General features: G+C 43.5%; 1 protein-coding gene across 1 annotated transcript; it reads left to right on the plus strand.

Moving 5' to 3' along the window:
- The first annotated feature begins 10,937 nt into the window (after positions 1 to 10,937).
- LOC126991963 (sulfotransferase 1C4-like) lies at positions 10,938 to 16,325 on the plus strand. The gene is made up of 8 exons (XM_050850626.1): positions 10,938 to 10,996; positions 11,181 to 11,348; positions 11,901 to 12,046; positions 12,376 to 12,580; positions 12,901 to 13,027; positions 13,567 to 13,733; positions 14,184 to 14,292; positions 15,818 to 16,325. The coding sequence occupies exons 1-8, from the start codon at positions 10,994 to 10,996 to the stop codon at positions 15,916 to 15,918; spliced, it is 1,026 nt and encodes a 341-aa protein (XP_050706583.1). The 5' UTR covers positions 10,938 to 10,993; the 3' UTR covers positions 15,919 to 16,325.
- Positions 16,326 to 17,599: the final 1,274 nt, after the last annotated feature.

Here is a 17,599-nt window from a genome sequence, read left to right on the forward strand (position 1 = left end):
TGGTGTAGCTTTCTCTCTCTCTCTCTCTCTCTCTCTCTCTCTCTCTCTCTCTCTCTCTCTCTCTCTCTCTCTCTCTCTCTCTCTACCAACAAAAAAGAAACAAAAATCACGTTACTATTAAGTTAAGTCATGTTGACTCTCAATGCTCACTGTGCTTTTCCAGGTACGACAGCAGGCATGTTGTTGGAACCCGAAGAAGTGGCCGAGTTACTGCCGGGGTATTTGGATGGATACACTCAGGTGGTGTCGGTGAGCTGGCAGATGTTGGTCCAGGCCGCTTCACTGGGCGTAGATATGTGGAAATACTAGAGGAGGTCCTGCTTCCATCTGTGCAAGCCTTACTCTACCCTGACAACATGCCATTCCACCTGCTCCAGGACAACTCTCCCATTCACACCAGCAATGTGGTAAAGGAGTGGTTTCATGACCATCCATTCATTACCCTCGTCCCACACCCTCCGAAATCACCAGACCTAAACCCAATCGAAAACGTGTGGGCAGAGTTTGGCAAGAGACGTCACCTCCATGACATCCCTGACCGGAGCAGAGCAGGGGTAATTGCTCATACCAGGACAGCATGGGAAGATATGAGAGGTCCTTTTGGTCAGGCATTGATTCAAACAGTGTGTGAATCCATGCCACGAAGATTGAACTGTGTCCTAGCAGCAGGGGGTAGCTACACTCCCTACTGAATAAAAGTAATGTTTAACATCTTGGAGAACAATGTTTTCTTTTCCTGCCATACAAATTAACCGTAAGAAAGACATATGATCGTACTACCACCACCACTACTACTACTACTACTACTTTTACTTCAGAATACTACTACTAGCTCCTGGCACAATAAATTATATTTAAGACGTTAGGTTGAGAGAGAGACTATTCTGATCTTGCCTGCAGGTTGTTTACCTAACTAATGTCGTCTGTTGGGAGTCTAAATAATCGTGTTAGTGTTAACACGGGTAGTTGTTTGAGTTCCTTCTGTAGAGCATATTCTGGTTCATGGAGCGCATTCTCTACGCCCGCGGTAGCTGGCAACCGCACTGCAAGGTAACCAACCCCGCAACATACCACAGGTGTGATGTCAGAAATCGTTGTGTGCTGTGTAATATTGTATCACGTCCTAAAGGTAACGAACAATGTTTTGATGGGTACCAAAAAAAAAGTTTCGTTACCCAAGGCTCCGTCCGATATAGGCCGCAACGAATACTTGCACGGCAGCCGTGAAAGCGTGTGGAAGTTGGTACGCCTCCCTGCCTCCTCTCCGCTCTCTTCCTCCCCATTCCTCTCTTTGCAGGTTATTGCGTAGGTAAACTTTTTTTTTTCCCCTGCAGTTACGTATAGCCTAGTGTATAACACAGAATCAGGAGGGGAATACATACATTGGTATTGCGACATACGCATAGGCTAAGTGGGGGCCCCCAGTAACTGGCAACGCAGCACAGCAAGGCAACCAACTTTGCACCATACCCCAGTGCTTATACCAGAAATCATCGTGCGCTGTGTCAAATTGTATCACACCAAAAAGGTAACGAAAAATGTTTTGATGACTGTACCTATGAGGGGCGGAAGGAAAGGTGTATAGGGGTGAGGCTGTTGTTGCAAAGGTGTGTTCTGTGAGGTTGCAAAAGTTTTGTCCAATAATCACAAGCCTTATCCAACTTTTCCTTAAAATCATGAATGTTTCTTGCACAAACCACCTCCTCCTCCAGTCTATTCCATAGTTCAATGCTTCTGTGTGGGTGTGTGGGTGTGTCCCTTCCCCCAAGTCCCCGAAGGCTCACTTTTTGATGGCGACTCCCCCAAAGAGGTAGGCATGGTTGAGGAAGAAGACATTGAGCACCCGGTGAGAAATCTGCATGGTGGGCGACAGCACGATGCTCACATTCTGGTAGGTCATCTTGGTGTCACGCTCCTGAGGGGGAAGACTGAGGTGAGGAGAAGGTATGTTGGGGGGACACAGCCGTTAATTAACCCGGTAGCAGCGACGGGCCAAATTTGTGGCTTTACCGTGTAGCAGCGACGGGCCAAATTTGTGCCATGATTTAAACCCCCAAAATAGATGATACATAATCTGATCACAAATTCTTTGATATATAGAAGTATAGAAGGAAAAGAGAGGAATACAGAAGGAAAAAAAAGGAAAACAGAAGGCAAATAAAATGAATATGGAGGAAAAAGAAGGACAAAAGAGGAAAATTGAAGGAAAAAAGAGAGAGAGAGAGAGAGAGAGAGAGAGAGAGAGAGAGAGAGAGAGAGAGAGAGAGAGAGAGAGAGAGAGAGAGAGAGAAAGGGGGGGAATGAGAAACACACACACAAGGAATATGAAGGAAAATAGAAGGAAAGAAGAGGAAAATGGAGGAAAGAAGAGGAAACGAGAGAGAGAGGGAGATTTACATAGATTTACATAGAAAATCAGACCACACAGACCTCATGGTCCAGACTTGGTGGTCTGTCCTTAAACCTAAGTGATTTTACATTAATCAGAAGACTCCAAAACGTTGCATTTCTACTCTAGTTGATATTAAGTTGAAGGAAGTGACGGTCGAGCTTATTTTTGAAGGAGTCAATCGTGTTACACTGGACCACTGACGGTGGAAGCTTATTCCATTCTCGCACTACAACGTTGGTGAAGAAAAATTTGGTGCAGTCTGAATTTACTTGTCTACATCTGAGTTTTACGCCATTGTTCCTCGTGCGCAAAGTGTCATCGATCATAAACAATGTTGATCTGTCTACATTCGTGAAACCATTAAGTATTTTAAAACATTCGATCAGTTTTCCTCGGAGGCGACGTTTCTCAAGAGAGAACATGTTAAGGGTAGAAAGCCTTTCTTCGTAGGATTTGTTGCGCAAGGAAGGGATCATTTTCGTTGCCCGACGCTGAACACCTTCTAATTTAGCAATATCCTTTGCATGGTGGGGAGACCAAAACTGTACCGCATATTCCAAGTGGGGTCTGACTAAACTGTTGTAGAGAGAGAGAGAGAGAGAGAGAGAGAGAGAGAGAGAGAGAGAGAGAGAGAGAGAGAGAGAGATACACACACACACACACAAACACACACACACACACAAAGAGAAAACAAATAAATAAATATAAAAGCAAATAAATAAGTACCATAAAGAAAATCCCTAGTTACCCTTGCAATGATGTGTCCCATATGCTTGAACATGTATTGGAGCAGCAGGCGGTTGGTGGTTGGCAGGCGGTTGATCAGGTGGAGCATGGCCTCGGCGCGCTCCCCGGGGTTAGGAATGATCGCTACGTCCTCAAAGTGTGGCATCATGTCCGACGGCATCACTGGCTCCGGCAACTCCCTGCAGAACGGGGGGCGGATTCTGAGAAGGGCCGTAAGTTAAGGTCCGCGCGCTGCCTTAACTTCACTAAGGCGCCGTTGGCTACGGCCGCGCTACGGCGCCGTATCTCTGCATTCCTTTCTCATACTCAAAATCTTTTGAGGCCGCCGTAAGGGGACCTTAGGGCGCGCGCCGCTGCAAGGCGGCCGCGTCTCTGTGGCCAATCAGGGGCAAATAGGAAGCGTCGACCAATCGCGGGATGTAAACACAAATTAGCTGTTGTGCGAACGTTCCCGCGGTGCCCACCCTCCCACGACAATGGAGCCTCTCTCCTCACCCCCTACCTTGCCCCCTACGAAGAAAAGGAGGCCGAACTTTTCGGAAGAGGAACTACTAATGCTAATAGCACTGACACAAACCTAACCTACCTTTGTTCATAACCTCAGACATTCAGACTATGCTATATTCTATATGCAAGCTAACACTATTTTTGTGAAAAGTTACCTTTAACATTTATCAGCACTATGGTATATATACAACACTTGCAACACAGTGATGTCCCTGTTCACCCACGCGTGCAAGATACTACGTTGCGAAGGATGGGGGGTGCATCCCCAAGTCTGTAGGATTTAGGTAGGCGGTGGCCGAAGTGATAGCGTACTGGACCCACATTCGCCGCGTGATGGACGACGCGGGTTCGAATCCTCACGCTACCACTCGGATTTTTCAGTCACCGCCGAGTGGCTTAAAACTACCCACATGCTGTCCTGAAGACCACCCATCAACCCGGACTCTAGAGGAAGCCGTCCAAGCGAATCAAGAACGAGTTCCGGGGGGCAGCATGAGCCAATGCAAGATGGCGCCACTATAAAACACTCGCCTGCGCCAGAACGGGCTGGGCCGACCATCAGGCCCCACCTGGAAGAAGCCTTGGGCCGACCATCAGGCTCCACCGGGAAGATGCCTACCGGCGCAATAGGCAACAACGTAAAAAAAAAAAAAAATAAACAAAAAAAATAAAATATGAGGAAATTGGTGTCGTGCGCGTATACTGCATGCATATATATTTACTCCGTCTTCAATTGTGATGCTGTCCATAAAGTATTAGTGCATAGGAACATGGCAACATACCTATCTACTTACTAGTTCTTTGCAACTCTGCATAATAAAAATGTATCATTGCAAGAGGCAGCGGGAAGCCCTCTCACAAGTTTTCACCAAACTTCCTAGTTACTGTATTACTAAACATCTTACTGGTAGTTCATTCACTTCTTACAGTTGTATAAGTAGTATAACTACGTAAACATCGTTTATATGCATTTCATACCTGTATGAAGGCTGTATGTTCCACTTCTAGCAGCGAAGGCGTGCAGGGAGAGGAGGCCGTAACTCACTTAGGGCGGCCCACACCCGCCTTAACCTGCGGCGCCGTAACTCTCCTCAAAATGGCCGCGCCGATGTTTTGAGTATACCAGCGGAAGCGCTACGGCCGGACTTGCGGCGCCTTAAGCAGATACGACGCTGTAACTTCGTTTCAGAATCCGCCCCCTGGGGGCGGATTCTGAGAAGGGCCGTAAGTTAAGGCCCGCGCGCTGCCTTAACTTCACCAAGGCGCCGTTGGCTACGGCCGCGCTACGGCGCCGTATCTCTGCATTCCTTTCCCATACTCAAAACTTTTTAAGGCCGCCGTAAGGGGGCCTTAGGGCGCGCGCCGCTGCAAGGCGGCCGCATCTCAGTGGCCAATCAGGGGCAAGTTCTAGTCGGCAAATAGGAAGCGTCGACCAATCGCGGGATATAAACACAAATCAGCTGTTGTGTGAACGTTCCCGCGGTGCCCACACTCTCACGACAATGAAGCCTCTCTCCTCACCCCCTACCTTGCACCCTATGAAGAAAAGGAGGCCGAACTTTTCGGAAGAGGAGCTACTAATGCTAATAGCACTGACACAAACCTAACCTACCTTTGTTCATAACCTCAGACATTCAGACTATGCTATATTGTATATGCAAGCTATAACACCATTTTTGTGAAAAGTTACCTTTAACATTTATCAGCACTATGGTATATATACAACACTTGCAACACAGTGATGTCCCTGCTCACCCACGCCTGCAAGATACTACGTTGCGAAGGAGGGGGGTGGATCCCTAAGTTTGTAGGCTTTAGGAAGGGAAATATGAGGAAAATGGTGTCGTGCGCGTAAACTGTATGCATGCATATTTACCCCGTCTTCAATTGTGATGCTGTCCATAAAGCATTAGTGCATAGGAACATGGCAACATACCTATCTACTTACTAGTTCTTTGCAACTCTGCATAATAAAAATGTATCATTGCAAGAGGCAGCGGGAAGCCCTCTCACAAGTTTTCACCAAACTTCCTAGTTACTGTATTACTAAACATCTTACTGGTAGTTCATTCACTTCTTACAGTTGTATAAGTAGTATAACTACGTAAACATCGTTTATATGCATTTCATACCTGTATGAAGGCTGTATGTTCCACTTGTAGCAGCGAAGGCGTGCAGGGAGAGGAGGCCGTAACTCACTTAGGGCGGCCCACACCCGCCTTAACCTGCGGCGCCGTAACTCTCCTCAAAATGGCCGCGCCGGTGTTTTGAGTATACCAGCGGAAGCGCTACGGCCGGACTTGCGGCGCCTTAAGCAGATACGACGCCGTAACTTCGTTTCAGAATCCGCCCCCTGCTCTCCAGTGGGATCTCTCCGGGTCACCCAGATCCTCTAAAATGGGTGCAGGTTGCGGCGTCAGCTGATCGGTTCCGCTATATGGAACACGCCCTGGTTGCGGGTTTTGTGTCTAATGGAAGACGCTATAAGTGTTTAGAAGTCCTCGCCAGCACTCCCAAGTTAATACCGAAGTTAATAGTAGGTATTAGGCTGATAGTTGGTGAAGATACACTTTGAGAGTGAAGTTAATACCAAAGTCGAAAGTTAATACCAAGTTTATTATTAATAGTTGACGAGGATACGGGTCCTGGTGTTTTGAGGCCTAACCAACCGAGTTTTTGTTTTGCCTTTGTTTTTTTTTTGTAACTTTCCCAAGACCCCTGACCACACCAGTGTTACGACACTGGTGACGTAACAATATATATATATATATATATATATATATATATATATATATATATATATATATATATATATATATATATATATATATATATATATATATATATATATATATATATATATATATATCCATTCTTATAAATGAAATATGTAGTTACTTAAGATAACATTTCTTTTCCCAACTTATCAGTGAAGCTATATATTATCTTCAGATGTTTATTAAAATATATTTTGTTTGTCTATTATAACTAAAGGCAAATGTGCGACATTATTAAGGCTAAGTTAATCATATTATTGCATGATTTTTATATTTTTTTTCCAATCCTACCAGGGTGAAAATTGTCATCGAATAATGTAAGTAGGTGACATAATATCAATGTTTCAGAATGTTGCAAAAATATGCATGTGGGTTCTTTTACTATGCTTTGGTGTTGTGCTTATGATTGCTACAGAATGCTGGTATGTACGTATATACTTTTGCTTTATTCTTAACAGGGTTGTGTTGTGCTTATGATTGCTACAGAATGCTGGTATGTATATATACTTTTGCTTTATTCTTAACAGGGTTGTGTTGTGCTTATGATTGCTACAGAATGCTGGTATGTACGTATATACTTTTGATTTATTTTTAACAGAGTTGTGTTTTGCTTATGATTGCTACAGAGTGCTGGTATATATATATATATATATATATATATATATATATATATATATATATATATATATATATATATATATATATATATATATATATATATATATACCTTTGCTTTATTTTTAACAGGATTATGAATGATATTATGTTGGCTGTCTTGTCACTGTAATTACAAATAGAAATCTCTGTCTTGCATGTATTCTACATATGGATAAGAAACTAATGACTGTAGCTGAATGAGACTGAAATCACCAAGATAACAAGAGTTTAGTATTGTGATTTGCGTTGCCCTGAAGGTCATCGGCAGAGTGCAGGTCATCTGTTCCTGTGCCAAAACTCTTCAGCTTGACCAGGGGCGTTTCAAGGGCTCAAAAACATTCAGGGCTAAGAGAAAAACATCAGGGGCTGAAGTTAACAGAGTGCGTTCACCACCATGCACCTAAGGTAAACACATACAGCTACATTCCCAGATTGCACAGTAAACTACAAACTGCTCAAATTACTGGTATATGGCTTCAAAATGTAATCTTTATTACGAACTACATGAATAACATCAGCTCCGTTCAAACAGTGGATAATATTTATTTATTATTTTTTGGAGGGACGGGGGCACGGGACCCGGGGGTGAAAAAGGTTCGGCGCTAGAGTCAAAACATTCGGGGCTCAAGCCCCGGAAGCCCAAGGCTAACGACGCCATTGAGCTTGACCTTATTTTCCCTGTGTTGGTGGTGGGTAAAAAAATGGTTATTGATTTCTAGGTCGCATGTTTGATGTGTTGTGTCTCGTCACTGCAGTGCTTCTTGCTGACATGCATGCCTGTGTGAGTCATTGTAAAAATGGGGCCTATACCTTCTGCCTTATAAAACACAGTACCATTAAGGTGAAAAATCCAAGATTCAACCAACAATTCATACAACACAAATATACTGAAAAAAGTTTATTGTGTGTTCCTATTGCCAAATGTCAGATATTTTATATGTATATGGCAGGAACAAAAGCATGTGTCTGGATATAAAGTTACAAATCTGTGTGTATGTGTGCGTGTGCGCACGCGCTGGGTTAAAGGGAAAACGAAGCGCAATGGACAATGCGATTGCTATAAATTCTCATGCATGATTTTACAGATAAACTATATCTCATCAAAGGGGCCGAGGGGAGGAGGCGGCAGGTTCTCCTGCATCATTAGGACATATTGGGCACCCTTGCCCAGTATCATGATGACGCAGGCCACTGTGGTCAACATACCACAGAGGAAAACTTTGCCTCTTATTATTACTGGCCAAGGATGAGGGATTATGTCAAAGACTATGTAAGTGATTAGACAGTACATTGCGTGTTAAGTTTCACCATGTCAGTGATGCTTATACATGTGAAAAGTCCTATTGTAAAGAAGAAAAATATTGTCTCTGTGAAGTTAACAAGTTGCCTGTATCAGATTGCATCTTGATTATTGAGGAACATTTTAGTCTTATCACTTGTATATTTTTGCAACAAAATCAATGAATTTCAAGTGTATTTTATTTTTCATCATTATTCTTATTAGCGCTTCTATGTTAAGACTCAAAAGCCGTTTGGAATTCAATTCTTACAACTATTAACGGTTTCTTGGTCTCAAAACTCCTTTGAACACAATAGTTTCATTTTAATGAATTATTTGCTGCTTTCCTATTTTCAGTGCAGGCGTTCTCTCTGGACCCTGGTCCTATGCTTGCTATTTTCTTTAAGATGGTTTTGTATTTCATTTCTTATTGTTCCCAGTTATAAGCTTATATGTTGTATCTGTTAGTGCTATTGGTCTTAAAAGTCCCTTATGCATGGTTGGCTTTGCCTTCTATTTATTAATTGTTATTTGATACTTTCCAAGTGTCTCGGAATACAGGAATAATACCATTATTCCTTTATTCCTGCATTGAAAACATTACTTAATGCATTCAATATATCTGTCTTAATTCCTTAGGAGGGTAGGCTCAGACTAGACATCACACCCTCACACCCTCTGGCTGTTTGTAAGGTATATACAAAAGAGTAAATGCAAGTCTACACATTTGTTTCCATAATACTGTTTGGTGATGCAGATATGGATATAATTTGGTGATGCAAGTATAGGTTTCATATCTATAATATTGTGGTAGCTGCAAATGTGCACATTATGTCTATCTCACATTGTGTAGGATGTAGATGAAAGACTAGAAAAGTTCCATTGTCTTTGCAACATCAGAAATGGATTTCATATAATTTTTTTTTTTCATCTACTGCATAAAATAACCCCATCCTTCTCATGCACACTACATATCATAATTTAAGGTTGCATCTTCTTGAATTACTTGTTCACAGCACCACCCGCAATCTGCAGTCCTGAAACAATATGTTATTGAATTGTTTCTACACTCCTCATTGGAGAGAGAGAGAGAGAGAGAGAGAGAGAGAGAGAGAGAGAGAGAGAGAGAGAGAGAGAGAGAGAGAGAGAGAGAGAGAGAGAGAGAGAGAGAGAGAGAGAGAGAGAATCATCTTTTTCAAGCTTAACTTACCAACTTCTGTAGGGCAGCCTGTTTTAGCTCTTTGATAAATAATATTTGGTAAATTTCTTGGTTTCCTTATCATGATTTTCTCATGTATTGACTCTTAGGTCGATCATGTTTTCTAGGCACAGCTAATGCAAGTACTTTATCATGATTTAATGTTTTGAAAAGCATTGGTGAGTATTTATTAACAGATTCGTGGTTTATCCATGTTAGGTTAGTTGCCCTATCAAGTGTTGCCTAACATAACATCGCTCCTAAAAACCTTCTCATATATATATATATATATATATATATATATATATATATATATATATATATATATATATATATATATATATATATATATAAAGAAAGACACCTACGTATGATATTGTGAGCCATTATATATCAATTCTGATAGCATATTAACACCTATCCTCACCTTAATTAACAGCACTTTAAAAACACTCATATTAATATTCACGATGCAAACTACGTAATGTATACTGTGTTCTGAAAAAAAAAAATCCTGCGGCTGGAGGATGGCTCGGCGACGAGGAAAAGCTGCCGAACTTTATGTAATTTCTTATTTAATGTGGTAAATTTTGACATGGTCTTTGTCATCATAATAAAGAATGATGATCATGCTAGCTCTAGACGCCATATCAGTCGTAAAGAACCCCACATACACGAGCTTGAGCTAAGATAACAGCGGCATGTGGATGCCCGAGCTCAATTTTGCCCGTGATACCGCCCCGCACCTTGCCGCACACTCAACACCTCTCGCTTCCTCTGCAGCCGCCACTACCCCATCGGCCAGTTTCAAGTGTAAATACTATAGCGGCGATTGCCGCTCACTGGTATCGATCAAAACTAACAAAAATGACTGAAAGCGGCCCTAATTAATGGTCTCTATTCTGCCCAGGGTAATAAAGGCATGTCGGAGGGGAAGGATGGGAGGGGTCGTGGTAGACGTGTGAGCAGGCGTCACAGGAAAAGCTGAAGAAGTGAGAAATGTGTATGCCTCCTGTCCTGCCCCCCGCGTCAAGGTGGCACGGCCGCACGGGCCGTGATCGAGTGTAGCGTACCCACCCGGCCCTGGCATGCAAGTCATGCCGACGTGACGGGCCACATCCTGCAAGGCCCCGCTGAGGCAGCGTCAAGGCCAGCCACAAAGTACCACGCAGGGAATTGTCAGATTTTATTTCCACGTGATAATAAAGCCCTAATCTCTTTACTATACACAAATTAAGCTGGTTTACGTAAATATAATTTCGTCCACAGACAATTGCGCTCATGAAACGCAGGGATGCAGTGGTACTACTGACATCCTCTCGAGCATGAAATCAGTAATCTGGCTATAGTGGGGTAACCACTAACCAGTCCAGTGGGGCTGTCCGGAGCGCCCAGCGTCACACAGTGCACACAGACACACCGCTGTTGGCTACTACATGGTGAGCAAGGCATCTAATACTCAACTTTCTTCTTGTGCTTCGCTATATATATTGCTACGGATTTTGCTCATTTCTGACCATCTTGTACTGAGTGACAGTCCAACTGTCTTAACTGTAGAGCTCTTAATGTAGCTATCTTTAAGGCTTGCGGCACTAATAATTATATAATTCCTGTGCCTACAAGATGGTGCTAGACAGCGGCCACAAGGCAACACTCCTGGAGGGGGAGGAGCTGGCGCAGCAGCAGAAGGACTTCACAGGCTACAAGGACGGTCTGGTTCGCTTCAGCCCCGGCGGTTGGCTCTTGACTAAGAAGTTCACCAAATTCGCTAATGGCCTTTACAACTTCAAGGTTGTTAATTAATGCACTATGCACTATACTATAAGATTACTTTTTATAAACTACTACATCAAGCTTCAAACCAAACATCCATATTTGTCTTGTTTTATGCCTTAATATGCACATTCCCTGTGCTACCTTATTGCCTGCGCGTTATTGAGTGGCATCACGGCAAACACCTCATTCCTGTTGTATTATTTTCTTAGCAACAATAGACTAAATCATTCCTTCAAAAGTGGCCAAGGAACACAGATTTCTCATTCGCACTGGTAAGTCCAGTGGTCATCTCATGAGGTGGTCAGTTCAGTGGTCCTTTGGTCAGTTCAGTGGTCAGTGGTCAGGTCAGTGGTTCAGTGGCCAGTTCAGTGATCAGCGGTCAGTTCAGTGGTCCAGTGGTGGGTGGTCAGTGCAGTGGTTCAGTGGTACGTAAGTCAGGGTAAGTTGAGTGGTGGTAGGTCTTTCATCAACAACAAATCGTTTGAGGAAGTGAAGTGTTCTGTTTGAAGCATCACATTATGCCTCTGCAAAGTTAGTGCTCCTCAGTGACGTTCGTTGTGCCACCAGTGGCGGAGCAGTGACGTGTTGCTGATGACGTACCCCAAGTGTGGCACCACCTGGACCCAGGAAATCATCTGGACCATGAGGAACAACGCCAGTCTCGACCACCCCCGCGCCAATGACCCCCTCATGGACCGAGCTCCCTTCATTGAGTGAGTGGTTCATTATGTGCATGGTTCAGAGCAACATAATTCGTGAATTTAAAACAAACTCGACCATCTATCTTTATATTCGCTGCGGCAGAAATGCAACGTTCTAGTGGCAGTTTGATGTCATTTAACTTACGGTTTATTTTTTTGTGTGAGTTAAGTCTAAACTAAGTTAGTTTAGACTTGACTTATCTTCAATCACTGTAGTTAGTTTAACTAACCACAGTGATTGAAGATAAAATGTAAGTCATGAATCCAGTGAGTGTTTTGCCAAGCATGGTTGATCGTTTATGTATTTCTGTCCCTAGCTGTAACAGATTCTCTGCCAACAGATTTGACATGTTCTTACCAGATGGACTGACCAGGGAAAGTCCAATAATAGCGGGAATGACCCCATCATTTTTGCGCCTATGTCCAGACGCTGACCCCAATGATGGAGTGTACTTGCAGGTCTCAGCGGCCGCGCCTGTCCCAAGAACCATAAAGACGCACCTGCCCTTCTCCTTCTTCCACCCTTCACTTCTAGACACAGCTAAGGTTCCCATGCTCAACGTATATTTCTTTGTCTTCTATGTGCCGGCCAGTAGCACCAGCAGGTTAACTTCACTTGAGAGTAGGCAGAACTTTACGATGATGCCAAAATGTTCATCTCTGCTTGGCTCATGATGTCTACCAGCGCTCCTCTAGACATAAGTCACTAAAGCCTGGCTGATGAGATTGTGGACAACTGTTGCTTATATAGAATAGATCGTCAGCCTGGGAGTATCAATAACTGCACTGATGTCTGATACCCACTTAAGAATGTGTGTTGCGTCCTCAGTGGGCACTAAGTGCATGCAGCCTCCATCTTCTCACAGGTGGTGTACGTGGCCCGGAACCCCAAGGATGTGCTGCTCTCCTACTGCCACCACTCACGCCTCTTATTTGAGCACGGCTTTCAAGGCACAGTGGAGGATTTCTACAAATACTTCATCGGTGGAGACTGTGAGCAGCTGTGCCTTATTACTGGAAAATTGCAATATTTACTTAATTTAGCCAACTATTCCAGTGGGTTGAATTTGATTATTTTAAAATGTTGAGTGAAACTGTAATATTCTTATAACTCGACATTCTGTTACTCGGAATTTAATATAACTCGGCAAGGCAAAGAAACATTCATTCATAAAATTTATTTCGAATTCCAACAAATGACGGAAAAGAATTCGGAAAATATTATTATGCATCTTGGCATTTTGCAGAGAAGTGACCTCATAGTGGTCTCTACTCGGCATGACGAGTCAGCTGTTGCTCATCTTGCTCTGTTTCAAAAAGTGTATGCCATAAACGCGCCTGAGGCACGTGACGGCGCTCTCTGCTTCGTCTGGGCATGCTATTATTTTGGGGTCATAAAGAGGGGGAGGGTTATATAACTCGGAATATTAATCAACTCGGGAAGGCCCCTTTCGTGCTGAGTTATAAAGTTTTACTGTAAACAAATTTAGAGGTTATCTACCGTCACTACTGACTCACTGCCCTCACCACAGTGTTGTACGGGCCCTATGACGAGCATGTAAGGGAGGGGTGGGAGAGACACACCCACCCAAACCTTCACTTTGTGTTCTACGAGGACATGCAGGCCGACATCATGAAGGAGTTACGCAGACTAAATGACTTCATGAACACTCAGCTGACAGAGGAGCAGCTGAAGAAGGTACGAATAGTTACTAGGACTGTAGGAGTCCAGAGCCTCATGTTTGCTGACACTGCACAAACATTTAAATTTTCACTCCATTACTTTAGGACACACTGAACAGCCTTCCTTTGTCTCTGCCTTCACCTTCCTGTGACTTTCTCTTTCGAGACGGGAATAATTATTTTAGACACTCTTATTCTCAAAGTTAGTAATAGTACCGGTCTTCTGATATTAAAAAGGCCCAAATAGATACTTGAATCAACAGCCATCCATCCCATAATACTCTGAGAAGGGTGAATTCACAGAGCGGTAATGTGGTGTCATGCAGGGAGCTGCTGACACACGAATCTCTTGGGAATAGCAGACTGACATTTCAGAGAACATACGTATTTCTAAGCGTGTGCGCAGGTGACGCATATGCATGTCTGTATGCGTATTGTATAATTGTGTCTACCATGTATTTTACAGGTGGCAGACTACACCTCCTTCGAGAGCATGAAAACCCGAGGCAATGAGCAAATGAAGGACTTTTTCAACCAAGACGTATATAAGAAAGACGGAGGATTCTTCAGAAAGGGTGAGAGAGAGAGAGAGAGAGAGAGAGAGAGAGAGAGAGAGAGAGAGAGAGAGAGAGAGAGAGTTTTAATTTGTTAGTAGATAAAGACAAGTATGGGAAAAAAATGGGAGCCTAGAGAACAAGAAGAGACTATTGTGTAATACTTGCATGGGATCTGGTTATGGCTTGTCCTGACTGACCACTGGCTACCTCATAAAGCTAACCTTGTTGACCAGCCGAGCGGCACATACTGTAGTAGCCTATGTATAGTAGTGATCATTCTGAGGAGCCCTGGTAAATAGGAAATCCTCTTCCTATGGTGAAACCAGATTGGCGAAATCGTCTTTGCGTTGTCTCCCTTACGAGAACTCTACATAACGGTAGCTACACCTGACATAAAACACATAGTGTATAACACACTTGTGACACCAACGCTAGAATATTGCTACTCGGTGTGAGATCCTTACACACACAGAAACATTGATAGATTAGAGCTAATCAGCACCAAGGCGGCTAGGTTCATTACAAACACTTACACTCGAATGCTTGGCATCACAACACGGATCAAACAACAGATAAGCATGGAGCCTTGTTACATATGTAAACAAGCACACAGACTTTGTTTATTCAAGAACATGTATGATCCATGTATGTATGGATTAATTGACATTGATCCACATACATACTTACACAACGCAAACTGTCAACGCACTCGTAACACACAACCATAAATACCAAACATATCACACTAACACTGGCGCATACAAGCACTCATACTTTCCACGCACCATATGTGACTGGAACAGCCTCCCCCAACAGATTTTAGACTGCGGTACAATAGGCTTCTTCAGTAAACAAATACACAGTCACTTGTCACCACAAAACACCAACACTAACAACTACGCTTGATTCACTTCCCTCCCCTGCACACTCGACTCCCCCGTCCCCCCAACATCCAACACAAATATGCACATTATTATCAAGATCAAGATCCCGCGGGTCCTTTCCTTCCCGCCGCTCAGCCACACAGTCCCAACACCTGTCTCTTCCTCTCATAAGTTAGCTATACATGAGAGGAAGAGACAGGTGTTGGGACTGTGTGGCAGAGAGGCGGGGAGCAAAGGACTCGCGGGAGTCAACGCAAATACGATCTCGCCAATCTGTTTTCACTACAGCTATGGGATTAACGAGAGGGTGTTAGTGGGATACTGTCATAGGGCGCATTAACTTAATTTGTGTGACTCATTTTAGGGGACAAAATATTTCTTATTCTTTGTTCCTGCCTTGAGATAACACATTACGAGATACTACAGGTATAATACAGCTAGCTAAGTGCCACTCCAGACAGAAACGTGTCCAGTATACCGAGGCATTCCCCAAGCCACTACTTGCTGGAAACAAGCTCAAGAACTTGAAAGACAACAAAATATTTTTATGTTGGGTGAATACATGGTATTCAGAAAATGCCAAACATTAGGCCCGTTTTCTCTATCTTATGTTTTTGGAGCTTATCCGACTAAGTTACTAATAGCCTTAATCTTCCCAGGGAAGAGCGGTGACTGGAAGAAGAGCCTCACTCCTGAACTTGTTGCTGAGATGGACTCGTGGATTGTCAAACACTTTAATTTTGGTGTCTCCTTTAAATAATCTGAATGGTACCCTGATCGCATCTGATGACCTGCTGAGTCGCCGTCCGTGATCTCACTGACCAAACGCCGGCACTTATTCTGCACAGAGGAATGGAGGGAACAGCTTGCAAGATCGGCCCTGCATTACGCCGTGCAGCACGTCGTCAGAGCAAATCGGTGACATCGAGCACCTTGAAACTTGAATGGCGAATGGCAAGATGAGGAGTGTAGGTAATACTAGTTCGGGATATTGGCACCGTTAATTCTTTAATGGGCAACAATAATTCTATAGTGTCAGCAGTTTGTCCCTCGGTGCCTCTCAGGCCCTCAGGGCTCCTCAGGCTGGTTCACGCCTGTCCTTGATCGCGCCCACACGTACACGTTTGTACTCTGTTACTTTCCATAGAATATACGGACTTTAGTTTATTCAGTGTTTGTCTATCCCATCATTATAAGTGCAGACAACTACCCGAACAACAAGGAATTTGAGGATACAACAGGAGCCCCATGAACAACAGAAGAGTTTCATAGTGCCTGACCCGCCTGATGGGAGAGCCTCCCATAACTTATTCCGCGAGTGGGGTGCCTTGGCCGACTTGTTAAGGAGTGGCTTTTCCATCTCGCCGGTCGCGAGCTCGATCCCTGGCGCCGGTGAAACTTTTCTGGTCTGGATTAATTTCTCATGTGTTCTGTGAGACGCTGTGGTAGTGTGAGAGATATAGCTGAGTGGAATTCGGGGATTACAGTTTGAGGATATATCCGGTCTACAGGAACCCCAAGAACAACAGAGAAGTTTGAGGATACAACCGGCCCACAGGAACCCCACGAACAACAGGGAAGTTTGAGGATACAATTGGCCCACAGAACCCCCCCAGAACAGGGCCGTATTTTTGGGGGGCTAGGGGGTCAATAGCATATAGCACCAATCTTTTTTAGCCGATACCTCCTTGACTGTTGGTAGCATTGACAGAATTGTTCTAGATAATATCATGCATTTAGTTATTATGTCTGTCTGTTGTTTACAATTATTCAACCTCAACCTAGTAATTGAGGTATGAATGTAGCGCTGTGGTTGGCTGATCGTGTATGGGCTAGCCGCCCTAGGAGCAGTGACCACCGGCATTATCGGACCTTAAATGAATACTGGAGAGTGGACACTTAAACAGAGTAAGTTGTTTACCGTTTACCGTTAACCGTTGATGAGGTTTCAGGCCCTGCTCTACTGCTGGTGCAGCGCCCTACGAGGGCCGTCTACAATTACAATGTTAGCCTCAATAATAATCCTCGATGCACTTATTCTCAAACATCGTAGTAAGTGAGTATCTTAATTGCTTTCACGAATAATATCACAAATATCCATTGGTTCAGTTTTCATGTCTGATATTTTCGTTATAGTATCACAATTAAATGTCCAACGGTCATTTCCAACTCACTGAACATTTATCATACATAATTCATCTTCGAGTAAAAAGACTAATTAATAGCCATGATCAGTTATGTTACGAATTCTCTCAATTTCAGTCTGGAGAACTACACAACACTGGTCATTCGCTGAGTGGTTGATTTCAGGCTTATTGTACCTCACACAATTCATGCATTTCTTCTCAGCCATGGAGCAATCCTTCGACTTATGATCGCCAGCGCATTTGAAACATTTTGGGGCTTCTCCATTTCTCTTAGCAGTACAGTTGGCCTCAAGA

Source organism: Eriocheir sinensis, unplaced genomic scaffold, assembly GCF_024679095.1.
Source record: "Eriocheir sinensis breed Jianghai 21 unplaced genomic scaffold, ASM2467909v1 Scaffold375, whole genome shotgun sequence".
In the NCBI taxonomy this organism is placed as follows: Eukaryota; Metazoa; Arthropoda; class Malacostraca; order Decapoda; family Varunidae; genus Eriocheir; species Eriocheir sinensis.

What these genes read in the sequence shown, in the direction of transcription:
- LOC126991963 (XM_050850626.1), top strand. An exon ending in ATGGCCTTTACAACTTCAAG is followed by an intron (nt 11,349 to 11,900) that starts GTTGTTAATTAA and finishes TTGTGCCACCAG; the next exon opens with TGGCGGAGCAGTGACGTGTT. An exon ending in CGGAGGATTCTTCAGAAAGG is followed by an intron (nt 14,293 to 15,817) that starts GTGAGAGAGAGA and finishes TAATCTTCCCAG; the next exon opens with GGAAGAGCGGTGACTGGAAG.